Below are 25,221 nucleotides of genomic sequence, written 5' to 3'. Positions count from 1 at the left end.
CTTGTGAGTTAATCAGAGAGCCTTAAAATAATGTGTGAAAGTGAAAAATATAGCACGAATGTGAGTGTGATTTTGCGTATATAGAACAGTTCAATGAACAAGTACATTTAAAAATAATTCGGCTAGGTCTCAAAAATGCATTTGTGCATGGAACTACTTTCTTACACGGCGGATCAGAATCTGTTGTTGCTGTTTCAAACCAAATGATGCGTCAGAGACTCCGTTAGTAAATAAAAAATGTCACTTCAGAAATAGTATCATGGTTTGTGCTGTTTCTAACAAGTTATTGGATAAACAAGGATGTGTGTGTGAGTGAGAGAGAGAGAGAGACGGAGCGTGTGGGATCACCTGTTGCCACTCCCAAGCAGAGATGCTGTCAGCTTTCTGAAGATCAGCTTTCTCAGTGGAAAAATAGCATCCAAGCTTCGTGATAGCTGGTAGCAATCTTCCCCATTTTAAACAGTTTGTCCACTCCAATGTGGAAAGTCTGATGAGAGGCAAGTTAATTAATGTAATTAATCGGTCTGTTGTGTCTCTCAGCTGTGATGAGCCGTAATGCTGAAGTTGTTAGTTTAAAGCTATTTTATAGCTTTAGAAGTGCAGTGTTAATACGAGTGATCACGGAGTGCTGTATGTAACACTGGCTGACACGGATGCACTTCACGTCACCTAACTGGCTCATATTACACAAAAAAAATTATCTTTTGCCACCAACTGCTGGATAACATATATAATGTCAAAAACATACTTGTTAAAATGACAAACAGTAGCTCTTAACATATCTGCAGTGCTCTTACACTTAGTTTTGAACGCCACGACACAAGCAGAGCGATACACACAGTGGAATGCTGATGGTGTTAGACCATTTTACATGCATGTTACCAGGTGCGATCATATTTTTTTATCAAGAAAATTCTCAGATATTTATTTCTTTTTTTTCAAGTTATACCTTTGATCTTAGGGCAAAAATCCTTTAAAAATATCTAAATATTTGATTCATCTTGTTTTAGAAACAACACTGCATAAGATATTTAGGTTTTTCAGAGTATGTATTTTTAACACGAGTTTGTCAAAACAAGTGAAAAAAATCTACCAGTGCTGAAGAAGTAATCCAAAGTATTTAGAATACGCTACTGATCTTGAGTAATCTAACAGAATGTTACAAATTTCAGCATGTATTCTGTAATCTGTAGTGGAATACATTTCAAAAGTAACCCTCCCAACCCTGTGTACAATGAGTTACAATAGTCTAACCTTGATGTAATGAATGAGTGGATCACAATTTCCAAGCCTTTATGGGAAAGACATTTTTTATTTTAGCAATAGATCTAAAAAAAAAAAAGCAGCTCAAAAGAAAAAGCTACCATTAACAACAGTACTGATCTTCTTATTGAAAAGCCAAATGCACTCAAAGACTCCTTACATGATCATGAAATGATTTTTCAATCTTTGCGATTGTCCAAGAGAAAGATGGAATACATTGACGCTCGTTTGCTCTTCCTTGCATTCCTGGATATCATCCTTGAATTTTGCCACCTGAATTATTCAACCGTATACAACAACCTGAATTTAACGACCTGAAATCCACCACTTGAATAATAAAAACCGGATTTTTAGGTGAATGCACAAAATATTTTCAAATATTTAAACAGCAAAAATGTTCAATAACATCACGTTACGTTCTATATAAAAATGACAATATCTTTGAAGCAACTTACGGCACTCAAACACATCTTGTATACACTCACTGAGAAATAAAATTGTGAATCGTCAGCTTACTAGTAACACTATTTTTAGATATGCTATGAAGCAAATCAGTTACCTGAGAAAATGGTCAATTATAAGCCGTGTCCCAAATGGCGCAACATGTACTCCGCCATATAGACCCAAAAGCAAATCAGCAGCATGTGTGTGAGCTCAAGTTCTTACTTGCTTGCTTAACACACAAAGGTGTGAACATAGAAGTCATAAAGGCAAGCAGCTAAAATTTACTTGCATAGGTTGACCTCAGGGGACAAAATAGTGATTGAAAAATGCTTGATTTGATCCCTGATTTACTGTAACTACACAAGGACATTTCTGTTACTTAATAAAATTCAGACGGAGAAACAAAAAAGTGGGCCAAACCAACTAATGTTGGCATTTTGAGTACTCCAACAGTACAGGCTTTATTGCTTATTGGGAGCAGTAATTAAATTAGAAATTAACTAATTATTTGCAAAGAAAATGAACATGGCAATATTTGCCATAAGGGAAATCCTACAAACATGTATATTTTTCAGGTTTTGTAGTAAAAAAACAAAAACAAAACACAAATACACCAAATTATGTAAATAACTTAAATGCACGTAAGAGTAACAAAACCACAGGCAGTGTAATGATTCTTCAAAATATAAAAAAATGTCATTACACTAATTCAAATCTTTTAAAAAGCACTAATAGAGGTTCTTTTTTACACTTTGCCCTTCATTATGGAGCACATAACCAAAAATAACAAATGCACATTCTGTGAATATAGACTGCTCTTCAGGAATCAGTTAGTTTGCTTCCCTACAAAGAGGCCTGGAATGCAATCGCATTCTTAAATCACAACTTAAAGTCTTAAGTAAATGAAGTCCAATACATGTGAAATGGTTAACAAAATCAAACTAAAATATCATGCAACAGTTTCCTGCTTCTCATCTTTATGGTCCATTAGACATGGTTTAGAAAACACCAGTACTGTACATGCTTTGGCATTGTGTAGGTGAACTGACTGACCACCTGTTGTTTGTCAAATTGAACAGACCTTACCATAGATCATCAACTTACAATAGGCACTACTGAATTTCATACTCTGCCAAAACAGCAATTTTTCGATACAAATTATTCACAAAGGCTTATTCCTTAGTGTGCTTTCCTTCACATTAGAAGCAGGATTAAGAAGAACAAATGTTCTCAAACATTTTTGTCCATTCTGTGGTGAATGAAGGCACCGGTGCTGGTACATTATCTCGTGCTGCTAAATTAAAATAAAGAATATGCCCTTACGGTCTTTGGAAAAAATGGCAGACACCAGAAAAACATCAACCTGACATGTTTTTGAAAATATTTCTTAACTCTTTCCCCGCCAAACACGGAATTTTCCGCGTTTTATGAAAAAACGCTTCCCCGCCAAACACGGAATTTTCCGGGTTTCCGTGTTTTAGGTGTTATACGGTAAGGAAGACCCCTGCGCATGTTTTGAAAGAGTACGCAACTCTTTGATCAAAGAAACAGACTGCGATTGTCTCAAACATGAAGAAGTGGAGTATTGAGAAGCTCAAAATATCAGACATAAAAATGCCTTTTTCTCAGCTTTTTGTCTGAAATGTTGTTTTTTGACAAAACCTACCTCTGTTCAAATAAAAAAAGAACAAATGAAGATAAAATAAAATCGTTTTTTTTTGCCTAAAAGCAGAGGCTCAGATCTTTATTGTGATATATAGCATCTTCATATATTCATGGAAGAAAATATTCTGCGGGCCATTAAAGTTTAGCGAAAATCGTCAAAAACCCTGGCGGTGGCTGGCAACTTTTTTTAAAAAACGCTGGCGGGGAAAGAGTTAAAGATGAATTCACCAATTCAAAGTCAAGTAGTATAATGGACACAATACAAAACCTTAATGTTTTGGGTCTTGTGCCATCATCTAACAATGCTCTCTGGAAATAGGGGAAATGTCTAAAGGTCAGTTTCCTTCAGGCTTTCCTTCTGTTTTTATAGGCACATGACTCAGACAAGAGCCTGAAGTTTATCTTCTTTCTAGAGATGTGGATTTGTAGCCAGAGACAGCAAGGTCCCAGTCTATTGCAATGGGCTGTCAAACACTGTGTCTGGCAGGACGGAGATCTTGAGCTTCTTGTCGGGCCAGCTGTACTCCTTTGGCAGCTTAGACTGAGAAAGAAGATTAAGAGGAACTCAGCATTTTAAAACATTAAAAAGTAAAAAAATTAAAATTAAAATGTGTTAAAGTGCAGCTAACCGCAGATCAAGAATAACTTCAGACTTACTTCATGGGAGCTCAAATCCTGGATGTCAGCTAGCATTTGCTCTACAAGTTCCTCGGTAAGTAATATCTGAATTGAGAAGATGAGAACAAAGTCACACATGTAGGCAACGAATTCTAAGGAATGTAAATATAATGCGTCTCTTGTTACCTGTAGCCATGGGCCATGTGCTGCATATGGATGCTCTTCTGTGGCAAAGGCTCCTTCTACCCCAGTGGATACAAAGGTGATTGCTGTATCTCCATTAATGCTTTTATATGTGAAATGTCTGCCATGAAGTAGCCGACCTCTACAAGATAAGGAAAAATAAAAGTCATGAATAATTTACATTGATAGGTGCAATAACTGTTAAAGAAAGCGGGAACTATCAAAGAATCCCGGTTTTCACTTTCTCCCTTGGACTTCAAACAAAGGCTCCCCTGTGTGCCTTGTCTTTGTTTCTGTCCAAACTAGGAGATTACATAAAACTCAGAATCATATCCTTCCCTTTTAGTGCCAGCAACATCTTTAGTGCCAGCTTTTTGTCTTTCAATGAGCTTGGTTTATCTGTAATATTGAATAAAGTGCAAATCAGCACAGAAGTGCAGTATGTTTTTCCCTCTAGCTTCTGCAGAGCCAAATATGAACCTCTGGCCTACACAAAGTCATACCCTGCTATTGTTATAAAGTTAATTTCTATTCTGCTGACTCATGCCCAAACAGTCCGGATTTAAGAGAAATGATGTGTGAGAGCATACACGTGAGTATGCACCCCGTGCACTACCTGAGGCACAGTGGGAGTAGAGTTCCAGACTCCTGGTTGAATTTCAGGTGGACACTTTCTAGCTGTCGTGTTCGCACCAGCTCATGAGGGACAATAGCAGCTGAGCTCTCACTCTCCAGACTGTCCTTACGACTTTTTGGATGTAGTGGGGGAAGAAGGGGAAGTTGGAGAAACAGAATAAGGGGAGGGAAGAGACAATTCATGGTGAGTAGGAAAGACGACATAACAAATACATTTGAAAATATACAGTGGCCCAAAAAAGCCCCACTTAAAATGTAAGAATTAACTGCACAAAGAAAGATATGCTTATCATACTTTTGTCTATATTCTACCCATTAACACTCTTTTTCTCAGCCTTTCCCTCCTTTAGATTTAGCCAACTGATTCCAGGGTCATTTTTAATACAAGTTTTGAAGTCATTTACCCTAAAGTTCACACAGATGACCTAGTAGAGTAATCACAGGTGATGCATATTGTCTACATCTATATACAATACCATTTTATCATTTAAAACCTTAAACTTTCTTTAAAATAAACAAACACTTATTTTGATATTTTGTTATGAACACAAAGCATACAGTTTTAATTGTGGCTTAAGTGTCCAACTAGTTTTTGGGGTCAATGTAGATTTGAGTGATCATACTGCAGTTCAATTGTTGAGCAAAGCATTGTGCATACAGTACACCGATTTTCAAAGTGAAATAAAAAAAATAAAAAAAAACTGTCTCCATAGCGAAGAATATTCAGTTTCTCTCCTGGTTTGCTCTTACCTTGAGTTCTGCTGGGTCTGCAAATGTCCAACCGATTGTCTAGGGAGAAATTAGGGGCAGATTTGTACCACAGCGAAGTAAAGGAATGCATTTATCACTACTGCCAACAGACAAATCAAATGTATCTCTTTCAACAGCCACTTTTAAAAGAAACTTTCCCTTTTGTAAGAGGCCAGAAGAGGTTTCAACTCCTTTAAAATCATCTTGATATTTGAAATTCTGAAATTTCAGTGGCTACTGAAAGGACTTTTTTTTTTTTTACAATAAATGTTGGACTGATGCACCTTTTGCATAGTGGTTCCTTTCAACCAAACAAGATCTCGATAAATTGATTTAATCAAATAACAATTGATTAACAACTGACTAATGACATAAAGATGCATTATGTCGCATTAGGTAGGCTAAAAGGCACAAATATCAGCACAAAATGCTACAATTTGAAGACCAAGCATTGAAGTGCTTCTGGTGTTTAAAATGTAATCCCCAAATGATACCCAATGGCACGAAACGCATAAACAACTTAAGCCAGCTTCATTGCCTCTTAAGATCAGGGCATGTAAAATCTTAATAAATCCATCCTATTCAAGCTTTATAAATGACAGAAATTGCATTAAACAAAATAAAAAACATATGTCATTATCAGGGGAGACAGAATGACTAGAATTAGTGCATGTACAAGTGAAACAGACCTTCTAGAGAATATATGCAGCAATTTAAGTGAGCACAATCAGCCAATATGCATGAATCTGGAATTGTTTTTTTTTTCCCCTCCAAATATCTTGATAGTTTTGGTTTAGGCAACACAATAAATGCCCCGGCACTCTCACTGCAAAGTGCTTTTTCGTTTTTCACTCAGAGCTAAAAAGAAGTTTGAAACAGCTGAGCAACGGTACACTATTTGTGAACATTCAGACACTGGCTACACCGCTGGGGGAGGCATTTAGGAGGTACATTTAAACATAAGACTTCATGTAAAAAAAAATCCACTAATGTGCCATTAAAATATGTTATCAATGACTTCATTCTCATTTGGAGAAGAATTCACACAAGATCAGTAAATGAAGCGGGTTTAACTACTCAATTTCAAGTACTACTGTATATGTAAAAGATAACGTGCAATAATAGTCTGTCGTGTTCACATTTATGGTGCTAATGTGATAACAAGCTATAGTAGTTGGAGTAAGTGGAGCTCTAGATGACGTGGACCAATGGAAAAAAGAAGGTGTTGAGTCAGTATAAGTTTACCTGAAAGTTTACAGTGGCAAGCTGTTACGAACCACCAAAGCGAAATCAAAAACATCTTTGTTTTTGCCAGATTTTGTTCTAAATTATGTCACACCCATTTGTTCTTAAATTTTGTATGAAGTGTCCAGGGGCCTTAGAGTGCAGCAGACAGAGTTTCAGGCTGTATATGTGAAGCCCTGGCCTGGTTACAAAAGGACATAAAGGGGGCACCTTCCAGAGCAAGAGGGTGCAAAAAACAGGATAGCGAGATTATCCCACACAAACCATGCACCGAGATGAGCAGAACTGCACAGCATTTAATGAGATGATGGAGTTCTTAAAACAGCCCCCCCCCCCCGCGCTACTATCTAACTGCTATTATCAGGGGCCTAATAACTAAGTATCTGTTAAATTGTTACAATGTTTAAATTATTTTAAATCATTTTATTTAATCTAACAACTGGCAGTGTAATCTTAAATATAAAGGCCCGTTCACACCAAGAATGATAACTATTAGTATAACTAATATACTAATCCACAACACAACTATAGCGTTACAGAGGAACAATACATTTGGGATCACTTTCAGAGTGACTTTCCTCCAGATGTCGAACGATAAAAACATTAGACAGTCAATCAAAATCCATCGCCACTTGTTAGAACACACAAAAACAAAATGGAAACTCCTGCTCAGGAACCAGCAATGTTTCTTCAACGGTCTTCATTAGTATTAACAGAGATGAGATAATGGAAAGCTAACACAAGCAGATACCAAAAATTACCTCAGGATTTAGGGCTGCACAATTAATCGAAATAAAATCGAAACCGCGATATGACCTTGTGTGATTATTAAACTGGAAGGGCTGCGATTTAATTAAATAAATAAATATTCTGCTCTCTTCAAAGTTTATTTGCGCTGCTCTGTCCAGTCTATATTAAGTTAGAACTTTGTTGGTGTTTTCAGAGCGGTTCTGTGCTCCACAACTCCCTCTCATGCTAAGAGTACAGGAAATGATCAGAGTTCGGTTGCGTTTGCTTACGTGCGCTAAACGCTTTATTTACACTAAACTGGCGCATCCTGCGTGAAGCATTTTTTATTATTATCTGCGGTAGCAGCATCTCCGTATCCGCAAGAAACAGGTATCATAAAAATAAAGTGGAATACAAGATGGGGAATAATTCAAAAATCTTTATTAAATGATTGCTGAGCAAACAGCATAAACAGTAACACCTGTAGTGTCCAGAAACATCTCTTCATTCTCCCGTCATTTGTTTACCTCACGAGAGCGTGTCGCACTTATTACACTCCCTGTGGAAACAAATGAAAACGGAACTAATATTACCAACATCCAACAAAATGAAAAGGAAGGAAAGTACATATAATAAATTGTGGCAGCGGGGGCGTGGTCAAGCGCCCGTCCGGGAGAGAAAAGCGGTAAGGACGCTCACACCTGAGCTAAATTATGTCTAACACCTGTCTCTAATTGCAGTAGCGTGAGGAGAGCGGATAAAAGCCAGCAGCCACAGAGCATCCGGAAGCTGACAACACGGCAGAGAATACGTGTGTGTTTGTGTGTGAAGAAAATTAAATTAATTAAACTGAAAAAATAAAGCTTACCCCTTAAGCTGACGTCTGTTCCCGTCCCTTCCTTGGTCCGCTTTACATAAATCTATATTAAATATTTAGTTACTATACTATAATGCATTACTAAATTAAATATAATAAAATAATGAATAAAAATAATTAAATTAAATGGTGACAAACTAACCAAAATATTCACTTTAAATTTAATCACACCAATGGGTTATCAGTTCAACTTCAGTTTGACATTAAGCCTAATTCTTTAGGACTATCTTATATAGAATAATTTGTATAAGCCTACTAGTTTTTAAGGCCTAGAATAAAGAATAACATTTATATAAAAACTATTTTTTGTTTATTGCATTATTCAATCAACCAACATTATTTTTGACAGCAAAAACTAGGCAACAACTATAGCTTTACCAAAAGGGAAATGTAATTAACAGTGACATTGAGCAAAAAGCTTACTACAAGTTTTGACATAGCTGCTGATAAAAGTTAAATGATCAGCATCGATTGATGAGATGAAAAGAAAATTGGAGATCGGTATTGGATGTTAAAATCCTGATTGGAGCATCCCTAATATTCAAGTTGACCGTTTCAAAAACTAATGATGATTAGTGGGCTGAGACCCTGTCACAAAATGGACAAAAACAGGTACATGGTGGACGGTAACATTTGAATATGAAGAAGACTTTGTTTCACTGTTTATATATTTATTTGTTTGTGGTTGAACTGAAAATAGGTCTCAGTTTGGTTCTTTTTAAGATTTCTCAAGTGTGAAAACCTCAGCAGCCTTTTTACAGTTGAACATGTGGAAAACATTACCATCATAATCGCAGTTCAAATCGCAATCCCAATATGACTTTGTCCAAATCGTGCAGCCCTATCAGGTATCCAGTGCTAATGTCAACAACATTGTCTTGCCTCCTTTGAAGTTGTATCTGTCTGTTTTTCTTTTAGTTTATTTGTGAATCGTAGAGCAGTAGATCTACATCCGTTTACTTGACTGTGAACATAACTGTAGCGCATGCTTAGAATAAGCAGAAAGTTATCGTCCATTGGTGTGGACGCTAATATAGTTACATTACAGTGCTCATTATAGTAATCATTCTTTGTGTGAACGGGCCTTAAGAATGGTATAGAATATTGTTTTATTCTATCCCATTAGATAGTATAATCAATATTATTATCGATAATATATTATTATAGATATTATTATCTATTCAAGTGCTCATTACTGCTGGCAGATTATGGACAGGAACCAAATTGAATGAGCTAGTAACAATGTTGTAGCAATAACAGGCCAGCTGGAAAGAGTAAGCAGTCATGAGAACAAAGATTGAAGGGACAGGCTGTAATCTTTCAAAACTAAATAAATACCTGCAGGCAATTACCAACATATTGGACAGGCTAAAAGTTCTGAGCCACTCTCAAACCAATAATAAACCAACCAAAACTCATAAAATTAATTCCATTTAGCACCAAAATGTGTCAAGCCTTTTTAAAAACAATCTTTTTACAGTTTTCTAAATGGGGTGGGCAGAATGACCAAAAAAAGCTTAGATCATGTTAAGAGTATATTTATATCATCGTGACTGTATTGGCTATATCACAGTATAGTTAATTTAATTGGATATCCAATGACAAATACTTCAGTCACAGGTGCACAAATCAGTATAAAAACAGCTTCACATTACCACATAAATTAAACCTTCAAATAAAAGACTCAAAACAGTAAAACTAAAAGGTATAAAATATACATATTGCAAAACATCTAAAACAGACGATATGTTGTAAAACAGCGGACGTGTGTACACATGACCACACATCAAATTAATTCTACATTAATTTAGTATGTTGCAACGTTGCTCACACCTTAATAACATGATCTTCCTTGTCTTTAATTGTTTGAGACACACTGTGCTATATTTTCGCATTACTCTGATTCACACTCTCACATGAAATGTAGATCATGTAGAAGCAGTCCTGCCTACTGACAACCAGGCAAACATATCTACATTGGTATAAACAGTAAAGCAAAATCTCTACCGGTTGACATTTCTACTACCATACTGTATATACACGTCATACCACCATCCCATACACACTCCAGAACAGGTGGCTAAGCAAACGAAAATGTTTGCCAATTCCACCGTATTATCCTGACACAAACTCCTCAACCTCCTACTTCAAGACTTAAGGTCTTAGCAATGAGTAAACCATATCCGCTTGACCAGAACAAGCATGCTGCAGTCATAATTGCCATAGAAAAGCAGGACTTACTGTGGCCGGTCGTGACTGTGTCTCTGACTGCTGATGGGAGGCAAGACAGACTTGCTGTTAATCTCCAGTCCTTTCCTCAAGGCTTCTCTAATCTGTTCAGTGTCTGTATAAAGAACACACACTCATTAGCCAGAGACAATGACAAAGTAATCTGAACCCTAAACAATTCTGAGCCAATGCTATGGAAGTCTCTCATATCTCTAAAGCATATTGGGTTTGGTGTCTTATTTTTAAATGGGGCTGTGCTTGTCGTTAGCATACCTCACCTTTATCAGACAACCTGCGCGGCTGTGACCCAATGCAAATGCTCCTGCTGTCATCCTCGTCCTCGGGAGGGCGGCTCAAGTCATCCCAGGCACACTTGGCACTGACACCGCTCAAGTTAGAGCCGTCTGTCTCAATGCCCTTATCCACTCGTTCCTGCTTGGGATGAGCAATCAACACACGCACAAATCAGCAGGGGATCAGCATGGCTGGACATATGTCTGTCTCAGCACAGAGAGAGGGCAGAGGATGAACAGCGGGTGGAACAGTTGAGTTTAACTACCACAGACTTAATTACATCCCACCTTTTCCCATGCTCCATCACTCCTAAAGCCTCACGGTATTGCTGTGATACAGTAGTGCTATAATAGATTACCTTAATCACCATCAATGATAATCATTTAATACTTGAATGATAGGGGTGGGAGGTATGACCATAATATTATCACAGATCAACTAATTTCACTGATGTTTAAACACAAATTTTGGAGTCAACCAGTCTAAAAAGATACCACCTTCAGAAAACAGTCAAAGAAACTGTTTATCTGTTAAAATACTAAATCTATTCCAAATCCAATGCTAAATTCTGCTGAAAAGGGGCATTTATCTATGACGTGCTCGCCTTGCATTATGATCATTGTACATTAAATATAGGGGGCCTGGGTAGCTCAGCGAGTATTGATGCCGACTTCCACCCCTGAAGTTGAGTTCAAATCCAGGGTGTGCTGAGTGACTCCAGCCAGGTCTCCTAAGCAACTAAAACTGCCCAGTTGCTAGGGAGTATAGTCACATGGGGTAACCTCCTTCTGATTGCAATTAGTGAGTGGCTTCTTTGATGCCCTTCTTGACACCAGGCCATTATACAAAAGTCTTCGCCTCACTGTGCGTGCAGATGCACTCACACCAACCTGCTGCCAAAATTGAGCAAGCTCTGCACTGGTGTTGACACGATTCCATAGCTGACTCCTCAGGAGGAGATGGTCCTGGCACTTGCTGGACACACTGGGACGTCCTGAAGCCTTCTTCGCTGCAGTTGAACCTCACTCCTTGAAGTTCTTGATGTTCTGGTAAATGGTTCTTTCAGGCGCAATATTCTTTGCAGCAATTTCCTTGCATGTGAGGCCATTTTGATGCAAAGCGATGATGGCTGCACGCCTTCCTTTAGAGGTAACCATTGCGAACAAGAACGCAATGCTTGGAAGCACTTCTTCCCTCCTTTTATAGAAATCAGTCTGCTCTTATAATCCAATCAGAATGATAGAGTGATTTCACCTGACTAGTACTTGTTCACACTTTCCCAAGTGCTGCTGATATGATTAGTGAAATTATGTTGGCTGGTCATTTTGTGCCAGGACCAAAAAACTGTGAAATTTGGTTTTTGTGATAAAGGTACTTTTTTTGGCCAATTAAGCTTTTTTAAATTATTTAAAATGCATCTGATCACTCTGCACAATAATCTATAAACAATGTGAGTCAACACCACAACAACTGAAGCAGAAAAATTTGCAACACACAAGCACATTTATGTCACTGCCAATACTTTTGGCCATGACTGTAGGGTTGGGAATCTTTAGGCACCTCACGATTCGATGAGTCACGACCCGATTTCAAAAAGATTACTGATACATCTACATTTGTTTCTTATTGATTATTCTGCTGTGCAAAGGCAAAACACAGTAATTTCACATTTTCACCAAAATTGGGGTTCTTGCACTGTAAATTGCCCTGTGTTAGACCGGTCTCGCATAACTGTAACCAGGTTGAGAAAATTGCATTAACTACAAAATCCACACTCAAATCAAGTAACCGTTTTGTTGGTGTACAGTGTATTTAAAGCCTTGAAATGGCAGCATTGTCATCATAAAAAGTGATTAACACTGACCTCTTCACACAAGAAAATAAATATTGGTTTTCAAAACACAAAACTATTAAATAAATTAATTCAACTGATTATGATACAAGCTTATTTCTTACATCTGTCTCTGGCATGTGCATAAGCATCATCGATCCAGAATCATTGGAGAAATAATCGCTGTGCATTGGAATATTTATTTTTCCTCCCACCCCTACTTCAATCGGGTCACTCGCACCTAAATGTGTGCCTAAATATTTTTTCGCACACAGCAATTTCCAGTCGCAAATGCGACAGTATCTAACAGGCTACAATGTTAACAAGTTTAACACCATGCAAACTACAGAAAGCCTTACTTGTAAGTGTGGATCAATGTCAAATATGGTTTCCCCTCTTCTCATGTCAGTGATTAACCATGGACCCCCAGCACTGCAAACAAAAGCAGCAAAAGGAAACAAACCACATTTCAGTCAGTTAATGAAAAACTAGAACACCACAAAGCATCTCAGAGCTAATTAATGCTTCTGACCCAATTAGCATAGAGTAACAGCATTCACATTCATACACTGCTCTCTTATCTACAGCGCCCACAAGAGCTCAGCAAAAGTTAAACATCATTAAGTAACATGATACACATGTTCTTAAAATTGCTTTTGGTGAACTGTACACAGACATACAATGTTACAAACACCCACAAAAGCTTTTTGTCAAGAGCGACCATATGAATAAAGTAACACATCAAGGACATTCATCTTGTTTCTCAACTGGTTAAATCTGTCCTGCAGTTTTTTTAAAGCGGTATTCCCACCAGTTAAGCATGAGTGTGTCCTTGGCCTGTCTCGTGGCTGGCAGTGGGATTACTCACATGTGCACTCCTCTCAGCAGGTCCAGAATGCCTTGACCGTTCCACTGCTGTGCAGCTTGCAACTCCTCTGTACAAATGCCCACAATCTGGAGAGTACAGAGGAAAATAAATAATTTACACTGATCAACAAGTACATGTGTGCAAATGATGACCAGTAACATCACAAACAGTATTTGATTATTTAAAATGTACAGATAAAGTCAGATTAACCTAAATGGCTATATGAACATAATAACATGATCAGATCTCAAGGGCTAAATATGAAAGGTTAACTAAATTATTTAGAAGGACTAAACCAGGGGTTTTCAAAGTCTTGGGGAGTAAGTCCCCCCTCTGAAAAAATCCACATGGATGCACTCTCACATGATATGCATTTAATGTTCATTTATATTCACAATACATTTTTATTGTATTTATGTCTTTTGATTTTAACTTGGTGAAATATTCATCAATCTCTGCACCTGACATGCTCTGGCGTCCCCATGGGAAGGCGTGATTCCCAGTTTGAAAACCATGGGGCTTAACAATAATGCTTTTTCTGTATTACTTGCTCTGCTTACTTCTTCACTGACCCCCACATATACCAGTTTATAATCATGAAAATGTTTTGCACAATCTGCCATCAGTTTCCAGTAAAAGATGTTAAGCTGTCAGTCTTTTTGTCAGGAACCAGAAATTACCATAAGCAAGTCATAACAAATGTTGACAGCACATTGCCAGTATGCTAGCTAAGCAGGTGGCCAACCTATTGGCTTTTGCTAGAAACAGAAGTTACATGATGCAAAATGTTACGGATTTGTTTTTGCTGTTTTCAACATTCAAGCTGATACTTCCAAAACACTTGGAACTGTGGAAGCCTAGTTGTTTGAAGCTCCTACCATTTAAAAAACAACAACTTGTCTTAGTCAGTCATTTTACATCCACAGCTATAATCGAACTACAGCAGGGTTTTGCGCAGTTGAGCAACAGTCTTCAGCTGTCTGTCCAAGTATACATGACACAGCACATTGCATTATCAAGGTGTGACTTTGCAAAAACTGGACAGATATGATGAGTAAGGGCTGAGTATTGATACAGATTTCCAGTTTCGATTCGATTCAGTTTTTGATACGATTAAATTAAGTTTGATTCATATTTCAGTTATGTCCCTTTTGCATACATTTGAACTTCTCTCCTAGGGGTCCTATACAGTACACCTTCTAACGATGTATATTACGAAAATATACATTTTACTAATTATATTTTATTAGTTTTTAATTCATTTTGGTCATATTGTATCTTTTAAAAATGAACAAATCCATGTATTCAATCAATAAATGATAATATATTGCATATATAATTTTCTGCAACATGTTTAATAACATAATTTGTACTATTTATAAGTATTTACATTGATTTGTTGAATACGTGTTAAAAATCGGTGTTGTCTCTTTAAGAAAGATGGCATTCCTGTAAATGTGCGCATGTTAACAAGAGAGCCTTGAATGGCTTTATCTCATCTGTCCTACATGTGATTAGAATTAAACGTTTCTTTTTTTGTTATTTTGAATCAAGAACTGACTATAGCGAACAGAAAGTGTATTAAAAGAGACATTATTAAAATGACAAATGGGTTACGTGGATTTCATCTTTGGACACGCACACATTTGGAATAAATTTGACTCTCAACATGCAGTGAAAGGATCTCGCTGCTGAATACTCCACCACTGTACTACACAATTACTCGTAAGTGAAATCTAAAAATTTTCCAGCCAGTTGCCAATGTACATTTTAGTCACATAGGGACTTTCTTGTTGCTTGTCTTGACTTTCGGTTGCTAATCAAGTGATTCTCTCATTACTGTGGAGTGTTGCACAGAGTGTAAAAGATTGATCTTGGTATTTAAGAATCTATATCATTCAAACAATGCATTGGAAAAACACTGTTTTTACCCACCCATTCGATGAGTCGACTTTAGCATTTACATTTTAAAAAGACAAATGATTGTTTTAGTCTGACTGAAATCGAACTTTCAAAGTGCATGTAAACATGAGTGACACCAGTAAAACAAGAGCATTTACATCATTTGATTCAGCAACACTCAGAAACACATCAGAAACTTGAGGACATACAACCAGTCACTTGGCAAGGTTTAACAAACCAAAAAAAAATATTTTGTAAGATGCAGTAAGAAGGCAACACTGAAACAAGGGGGCGAGAGGTAGTTGTCAAATAGCTCAAATCTCTCTTATATTTGTCAGGGCCACCGAGTCATCCTTACCGTTGAGCCCTGATGAAGATATCAGTCTATTTTAAAAAACCTTATTAAAATTGTTGGTGTGATCTGCTCACCTGAAGGAAGCTGACATGACCAAAGGGAGTCTGCATTGACTGCATCTGTGGGTCCTCCGTGAGTAGCATATGTTGGATTCTGGACTCGCTGTTGTCCAATGGGCTGTGCCATGAAATGTGGTCACCGCTGCAGAATGTGTTTTCTGTTACGGAGAAAATTATTCATCTGAATGCTCTGTAAACTTTTAAGTCACCCTAAATAGTAAAATTGTTTAGTTAAACCTCAATTTCAGTCTGTTGTTTATTTCTGATAAAAGAAGTTAGACACAAAATGTTAACCACTTTTGATCCACAAATTTTGAAATAGAGCTTAAGTATGTGTAAAAGAGTACAGCTACAGCCCCGCTCACCTTGCTTGACAAAACAGATCTTAGTTACCATTGACAGGGTTGGGAGGGTTACTTTTGAAATGTATTCCACTACAGATTACAAAACACATGCTGTAAAATTTCATTTGTAACATATTCCATCAGATTACTCAAGATCAGTAAGCATATTCTAAATAATTTGGATTATTTCTTCAGCACTGGTAGATTTTTTTCACTTGTTTGGACTATAAATACTCTGTCAGTGCAGTAAGACAAAATACACAAGTTAAAAATACATTCTCTGAAAAACCTAAATATCTTATGCAGTGTTGTTTCTAAAACAAGATAAATTAAATAGAATTTTAGATATTTTTACAGGAAAACAATACAAAAATGATTATCAAGAACATGATTTTTGCCCTAATATCAAAAGTCTTACTAGAAAAGAAAAAAAAAAAAAAGAATTATGATCCTACGTGAATTCTCTTGATTAAAAAAATAATATGATCGTCCTTGGTGACGTGCATGTAAAATGGTTAGAAATAGCATTTTAGCTTAGCGTAAAGCTGGCAATTTACACAAGGTTTGTTTATTCTGCTCCAAACTTACTTCTCTGTCTGCTCGTATGAATGTAACACATCATAAGAAAGTGTTTCACCGCTGTTCAAATGCACTTTGGATCGCATCATTTATATTTATAAATGTTTTCCATCTGAAAGGACTAAATATTAAATGAAACAAATGACAATAAAATGCAAAGTAATCTCTTCAGTACTACCAATGATTTCAATTGTAACTGTAGTGGAATACGGTTACTAATATTTTGTATTTTAAATAAGTAATCCCATTACAGGCATTCAGTTACTCCCCAAACCTGCCAATTGATTTTATGGATAAATGAGCAAAGAATTTCTAGTAAATGTTATAAGAAAGAAAAATACTAAAAAACATTTGCATGCGTTTTGCAAATTATTTTGTTATTTTTTTGTGATTACCTCTAGGTATTGCAAAACCACCAGTTTATTTTACTTGGTATAACCACGACGGCCATCTTTGTGTCATGGCATTTTGGTTATACAGCAGTTTATGGAAACCTCAATATCTCGGCTCCGGATGGTCCTAGCTCCTTGGAACAAAAACTGATCTCTACAGCACATTACAAGGTACATGAGGAACAAAATATTTATATATGTGCATTCTTGCTCTTTAGACTTAGAACTTAAGTCCTAATACAATGCTCCACTTTTAGGGCCAATTTATTATGGGAAAGGTTGGAGTCTTAATTTTTTTTAGGGGGTACATATGCAAGTATAGTGTGCATGCAGAACATTTCAGGTTTGAGATTTCTCAAATTTTTTTAAAATTCCCCTCACTTTTGGGTTGAACATCTCTGGACCAGAAAAGAACCTGAAATTTTCACAGGAAAAAAAGTCCTCAATAGTAGCTGTAGTTCTGAGTTTGAGATTACACTGGTTACAGAGCTACAGTGATGGAAAAAAAGTAAAGCAACAGTGAAGCATGATTCATCACAGGGTTCTTCAAAAAGTTCATAAAGCGTTTAGTTTTAAGTAAGCTTAATGAACAGGACGTGGAGTTTAAAAACCAGCACTCAAACCTGAAATGTTCTGCATGCACACTATACTTACCTAGCACACTATTGGGGCTTTTCCACTGCACGGTACAACTCGTCTCTTTTTGGGGTGTTCCACTGTAAATAGTACCTGGTACCCAATACTGTTTTTAGTACCACCTCGGTCGAGAAACACACTTGCGTCTGTCTGCCGCAAAAATACTGAAATCGTTCAAAAGACAGCGGGCTGTCCGCCGAAGACAATTTTTGCGAAGGCAAGCAGAAATCATCTCTCTGCTTGCAGTGCGTGTGCGTCAATCCCGCTTTTCGTCAAGGTAAGTGTATACGCACACGCACGCACGAAAGTAAACCCTTTCCGCTCATTTTGAAAGTGACGCGTGTGAGACTGACGACCACATTATACGTCATCAATAGCGGTTCACTTCCACGGTTTGGTTCGATTGCGTTCATATCAGCAGCGAACCGTACTGGAGTTCACATGAACCGTACCCCAGACCACCTTTTTAAGCGGACCCGAGTACGGTTCGCGGGTGCGCACCCGAGTTCGGAAGACAGCGTTCACATCATCCAAACGAACCGAACTCTGACGTCATTCGAACCGGGGTGCGCACCAAAAGTGCTAGTGTGAAAGCCCCCTAAGGATCTAGGACCATCCAGAGCAGAGATATTGCTGTTTCAGCTTTATAACCAAAATTTGCCATGTGCCATGACACAAAGATGGCAAGGAGAGACTAGGTCAGTCAAGAGCAGAGAGCCAATCATTACAGTGGGCGTTTATTGTCAAGTCTTAAAGATGGAGCACCAAAACAAAGCATTTCTGACAGAGGGTCAGAATAAGGATGGAAAATTATCATGTTTTACAAACATATATTCAGGGTCCAAAATGAACACTTGCCAAGCATCAAATGCAGGTAAATTTTCTGTTTGGCCAGTGAATTTCACACTGTCACAGGCCACTCTGGTGGGTGGTTTTTGCTTTCTATCAATTTATGTCTGCTTTTAAAATACATTTAAACATGTTCTAGTTTGTCCCCAAGGGTTATTTCTTTCATTATTGATGTTTCACTTGCCCCATCAAAAATCCACAAACGTTCTCTTCTTAATAGAGCTGCGTATCGCTGATTTTCTTCATGATAAGATACACGCAGTGAACATGACACATATATTATGATTCGCTTCAATGTAATCTAGCTGCAGCAAATGCCCGCAAGTGACAAGTGTCCCCGTGCCAGAGCGTGCATCAGCCGGGAGAAGATTCAATCTTCTCCGGTCAATTCACGCAACTCATAGGCGCGCCGCTGACCACACAGAGAAATTTCTGAATTTATTTTCATAAACCACTTTCTTATTATTTGAATTTAATAAAGGATGCTTTAAAGATATAACGCTGGGGTGTTTCGTTTTGAAATGGATTGCGGCACAATAATCGTTTTATCTCGATTATCTTGTTTTAATCGCCCAGCCCTATTGCATTATAATATAATCAAAACCAAAATGATTTTCATGATGTTCGGTTTAGTTAAGGGTTCTTGAACGTGCATTATTCTGGTGATGTGGTCTGAAAACTTGACTAAAATACTCAGACAGTGTTTTCTGTATTACTATTAAGTGGCACAACAACACAGCTACTAAATCTACAGTGCAATACGAGACAAAGCACTAGCAGTAGACTGATTCCCAATGAAATGAGCTGGTTCTTTTGAATCTAAAGCACGAGACATAACAAGCGACGTAGTAATCTGATTCACAAACAAATGACTCGTTTGAGACAATTCTTTTTAGTTAACCAACAACTGTTGTCCGATTCCCAAACACACGACTCTTTAAGGCGGCTCTTTTTAGAGAATCAGAAAGACTTATGAATCCTTTGGAGCTGACTGAATTAACTGACTCACTCCAAGTAAGCCAAGAATTGCTACAGTACTGCATGTACTTTATGGTCATGGGAGTTACTTACTGGTTGTTCATATGACGAGTACTTTAAAATACAAATGTAGTTTTTCGTAAAATGTGAATAATCTTAAAAATTATTCTAAATGGACTATCTGGCAATTAAACATTTCATACATAATAAAACACAATTCTTTAAAAATGCAGTTCACTTTTAAACCTACGTGCATTATTGTTTATTTGTCTCATATGGGCTAAAATGTTCATTTCTAACCCTGTATATATTATTGTTTTCGGTGCAAACAAACTTAACTAATAGTAGAAGTAATCCTCATGGAACATATAAGCATATCATAAAAAGCAGGAAAAAATTTAAGTCCAAACAAGCCTGAAATTGATAAAACCGATACAGTCTAGCTTAGTGTAGGTACAGTACCAGACTGAAAGACATATCGAGCCAAGCCTTGCATGAGTTCAGCTGGCCAGGTGGGGGGCGCGGTCTCTCCTACTTCCCTCTTCAAACGAAATGTGAGCTCAAACCCAAAACCACTCGGGCCCTCCTGACCTGTGAATCTATAAAAATGCAAATGCAGCAGCCATCAACCTACATCAACAGATCTCTTAATCTACTTAATAGGCAAATGCAATTACAGGACTTTGTGCAACTCTAAACATAACATACAGAGCAAGACTAGGAGCTATAAAACACGTTGTCATGCCATGAAACAGTTCATTTGCTTACTCATGAGCTCTGTTGTCCCCATACAAGTCACTGAGACCAAGGCTGACGTAGTGCCAATGTTCAGGTATGTCTTGGCCAGGACACCCCACGTTTCTGTACATACTAATGTAGTCCAGAGGATCTGGGCCCCCTAACCTAAACAAATTGTAAAGAAGAGACATTGAGTGGATAAAAGCCAGTTGATAAACTGTGTAAATTTGTTATTTGCATATTAGTAATATTTATGGTCCGGGTATCGTTCGTTCATTTGTTTTTGCTTTCATATATAAAAACGAAAAAACGAGAAAACAACTCCTTTTTTCGTTTTTTTGAAAAACGAAAAAACTAAATTATGACTTGATTTTTGGTTTTCCCGTTCTTGCACGGAAATCAGAAAAACGACTTGATATTCCGATTTTCCCCTGTGGGTGAGGCTAAATCTGATTGGCAGGATATGCATTCATTGTTTTTCAAATTAAGAGTTTTCCAAACACTGTATTTGTTAGCCTGTAAAATTAATAGTCTATATGCATGCTATTTGTCACCCAATTATTTGGCTTCACTGACTGAAAAAATCTATTGAAATAGCCTAAATGTAAACATGTTCACGCATTGAAGTTGTCACGGTGGTTATCAGACAAAAGGCTGAATGGAGAGAAGGCCCTTCTTATAGTTTATATTGCATTCCATCGCAATATAGGTTACTTTTGCCGTCCCTATACTCCTGCTCACTACAGTTTTGAGGATGCCTTTCAAGACAGTCATTGGCAAACACCTACAGTAGTCAACCAAAATGCCTATTATCGCCGCAGAAAAAATAAACCAGTCGCATTTCAAGTCATTCGCGAAATGACCGCCAGGTGGCGCAAATGGATATTGTGCAAAACAGCAGCAATTGCCGCATTTTGAAATGTAAGTGGGGTTAATGTCAATTAACAGTAAAGATGAAATACTACAACTATGGTAAACAGAATAAAACATTTTTAGCCCAGAAAAATAGAAAAAATAGAGACAAGAACAATATATAGCCTATATATTTCATATTGTAGGCCTATCTTGACGTCGGTTGGCGACATAAGCCTATTCCCGGGCGGGGAGCAGCGATAACAAAAAAAAAATCAAATAAACAAACAAAAATAAATTAGGTGCAATTAAGCTGATATTTTTTTACTATTCTATTGAGGAATGAAACGAATGAAGAGCGCTTCTCGCTCATGTGAGCGAACACACACTGGAGAAACGAATGTTTGGGCATTTCTCAGTGAGTACACTCATGGCCGAGTGGTAGAACTTACGTTACGATGATGACACGGGTTCAAATCCCAAGCAAACACAGCAATTTTTATATTAGCCTATTAATGCATTTAATACCATATTATTAATGCAGAGATTTTTCTAGTTCTAAAACTGTTACAGCATATAGTTTTTTGCTCATATAATAAAATTACCATATACTTCCATTTTACACTAAGGAACAAATATTATCCAACAGAATGACTTTACATTTGCATAATAATTTCAAAAGCAGTTCTATATTAAAAAAGCTACTTCACCAATAGACTATATCAAATATATAAAAATAAGTAACAACTGTTACACTTTTGAATCATGAATTAATAATCTCATAGGCCTACAAATATCCACATTTGTCATCTGAAATGTAGGGTAGCTTTCACTAAGATGTTATTGAAATTATATTTCCAATATGCATGGAAACACTTACAGAAATTTTAGCTTGTTACATGCATTTATTTTGATTAAGTAAATCGTTGAAACATCAGATAATCAATAAAACATGAACAATTTTTAGGCTGAATCTTTTTGTTGTGTTTATTAGACACATCAACGCATTTTTGAAAGGTGTGCCACTGTAGTTCACTGCCTCATCAAAAGAACAGAAATGTCAGGCCTCTGTTCTGTGAAGTGCTGTTCCACACTGGCTCTGTCCTCTACTGATGTGATGGGATTACTGCCAAACATGGACAACCTGGTCAGAGTTGACCCAACTTCTTGATGATACATATCTGCTGCAACAGAGGCATTTGGCAGAAACACTTCATCAATCTTGGCTCTGCATCCACCCTCAGCCAGGCGATTTGGTACTCCACTGCCTGAAATTTTGACCATCATTAAGTTTTGTTTTGTAGAAAGCCTTTCTAAAAATTTAATTTCGTTTTGTATCATTTGTATCTTATTTTTAATCAATGTTTTATCAACCAATTGCCTGGAGTTAATAAATAAGAAGCAAATATAGCAGACAATATAATCAGGACATGGAGGCGCTGGCAAGATTGCATTGCTCGTGAACTGGAGCTCATCTTATAAATGAACCGAAACTCGCGTTTAAGCTGCCTCACAGACACCAGAAATATATAGAAAGCTTAAAAATGTCTAATTTTAAACGAAATAATTCAAAACGAAAAGAAACCGACTAGCCTACTCTCTGCTTATGTCTAATCCGAAATGTGCATTTCTCTATGCTGCGTTAACTACTGCGGACAATATTGCAGCCGACACATACACTAACAATTAAAATGTCTCCTTGCTATATTTGAAACATTCATAATCATTACTTTTGCGGTTCCTTGTGACAGCTTTTGCGTTATTGGCAGCGTCACCCTCTGGTTACACGGCGTCACCACCGAATCGCACCGAAAACATCGGGATTTTTTTAGACAATTATCGCACGACCTATTCGATATTCTATAATTAAATCAACAAATCGAATATTCGAAAATCGTGACTCATCCCTACTGCTTTATTAATGTATTCAGTGTAAAACCCGGACACCCCCACACAAATGTGGCTTTTTGTTAATGACTGTCCTACTACAGGATTTAACAGAGAGTAACAGCTCACTACCAGTTACAAAAGACACTGTAACAGTCTGTCACATGCAATTCTAGTTGCATTTTTCATCAATTAATTTCTTAAATTATCCATTGACTATGTTCTGGCCAGCCATCTAGTGTCAAAAATATTTTTTGGCCCGATGCCAACCTTACTTGTCGACCCCTGGAATAAAGGAATCAACTCCCTCATTAGAGACTTGCCGCCACCTAATGGCGGTGTTAGTTTCATATAGTTAAAAAGTAGACGTTTCATTTTTTTTCCAATAATTTCATATTTCTACATACAATTTTTACATTTAAAACATTAATCTCTTAACATAATTTATGCAATTATAATTTGCTGTGTATGTGTAAATCCACATGACACAGGCTAAACAGCCTGGGTCAATCTCAATCTCAATCCAAAAATGTATTATATTGATACCGACTTCCTTTTATTTGGTCATAGTAACCATACACCAAACACAGTGTCTTTGCAGTCTGATTGAATTTGTTGACTAAATTTAAGAATCTGACATAAGAGGACAGATGACAATCCTGCATTATATTGTATTATAATGACGATGTAATATAGCACTAAACTTTGACTATAGCCTGCATGTGGCATATTACTAGGAACCTCAAAGCATATTTATGTGTATGTGCATACAGGCCATAAATAACAAATAGACATTATAAAAAATATATTATTCATAAGAATTTAAGTTAATAAAAACATCTAAAACAAAGAATAAATGTATTATTTAAATTTGTATAATGACAACTGTCAGTGCGTGAACAGGCTTTTAGGCTTGAATTTAGGCTATTTCAATAGATTTTTTCAGTCAGTGAAGCCAAATAATTGGGTGACAAATAACATGCATATAGACTATTAATTTTACAGGCTAACAAATACAAATTTGAAAAACAATGAATGCATATCCTGCCAATCAGATTTAGCCCCACCCACAGGGGAAAATCGGAATATCAAGTCTTTTTTCTGATTTCCGTGCAAGAAGGGGAAAACCAAAAATCAAGTCATAATTTAAACGAAAAAAGGAGTTGTTTTCTCGTTTTTATATATGAAAGCAAAAACAAATGAACGAACGATACCCGGATCATTTATGCTCTATGAAACATGGTTTACAATAGTGTGTAACGGTGATGAGGCCATTGACCCTTTATATTCTTATCACTTTTCAGTGTAAAGTTAAGACTGTTTTTAAGGCATAATTCAGTTTTAATTTGATGCTTTCTGCTGTCAGGCTTTAATGTATACATATTAAGCGACCACAACCAGCTTGAAGATAATATACTTACCAATACTTCACAATGGCTGTGACCTGCAGCGGGTTCGCCTGATCGGGGTACAGTCGCCTGCATTCCCCGTAAATAGCCTGCAATCCCGGGGGAAAGAGCGACGCGAGGCCGAGGTGCGCTGCTGATCCGCTGCTAGGCCGCATCTCATCCATCCCCACACGGTCACACACCGAACAGAGTGAAAACGTAAATTAGGTCTTCTCCTTAAACTTCCGATTGAAAATGGCGAGTAAACCACTAATATCTGGTGGGGAGGTGGGGGGTCATTTGTTATAGTTTTCCCCTCAATGTAGACTGTTGCAGTTTTTCTCAGATTTGACGTCCAGCAAAGGGGATATGGCTGAACTTTGAGTGACATTTGATTCAGCCAATCAGAACAGCAGTTTCAAACAGATAACATGAGAGTCGCGCTGTGTTTGGATGAGTCATTAAATGTGTTAGCTGTTGACCCATGTGGAGGTAGAGCTCGATCGATGGTCTGCACTGCGGAGGCGAACAAATCTAACGTGACACAATAAAATGAGCTGTTTTATTTTTGCAAACCTTATTTCTTTACAAGCACGATGTTCGTCACATTTTCTTAGGTCATTTTTATTT

At 37.2% G+C, this 25,221-nt stretch overlaps 1 protein-coding gene across 4 annotated transcripts; it reads right to left on the bottom strand.

Moving 5' to 3' along the window:
• Positions 1 to 1,300: 1,300 nt before the first annotated feature.
• sufu (suppressor of fused homolog (Drosophila)) lies at positions 1,301 to 24,952 on the bottom strand. Of its 4 annotated transcripts, none has more exons than XM_052090443.1 (13): positions 24,625 to 24,952; positions 20,495 to 20,629; positions 20,189 to 20,325; positions 15,964 to 16,106; positions 13,633 to 13,718; positions 13,124 to 13,196; positions 10,918 to 11,074; positions 10,652 to 10,754; positions 5,560 to 5,598; positions 4,790 to 4,921; positions 4,177 to 4,315; positions 4,030 to 4,095; positions 1,301 to 3,913 (listed from the first exon to the last, which is right to left on the bottom strand). In XM_052090443.1, the coding sequence occupies exons 1-13, from the start codon at positions 24,774 to 24,776 to the stop codon at positions 3,824 to 3,826; spliced, it is 1,452 nt and encodes a 483-aa protein (XP_051946403.1). In that variant the 5' UTR covers positions 24,777 to 24,952; the 3' UTR covers positions 1,301 to 3,823. The 4 variants fall into 4 exon arrangements, with proteins under 4 accessions (XP_051946403.1, XP_051946404.1, XP_051946405.1 ...); XM_052090444.1 differs by having other exon boundaries at positions 10,918 to 11,071; XM_052090445.1 differs by lacking the exon at positions 5,560 to 5,598.
• Between the last annotated feature and the right edge of the window lie 269 nt (positions 24,953 to 25,221).

The sequence above is a fragment of the Xyrauchen texanus genome, chromosome 24 (genome assembly GCF_025860055.1).
Source record: "Xyrauchen texanus isolate HMW12.3.18 chromosome 24, RBS_HiC_50CHRs, whole genome shotgun sequence".
NCBI classification, from domain to species: domain Eukaryota; kingdom Metazoa; phylum Chordata; class Actinopteri; order Cypriniformes; family Catostomidae; genus Xyrauchen; species Xyrauchen texanus.
Note: the sequence above shows the minus strand (reverse complement) of the source record. Positions and strands in the feature narration are given on the sequence as shown.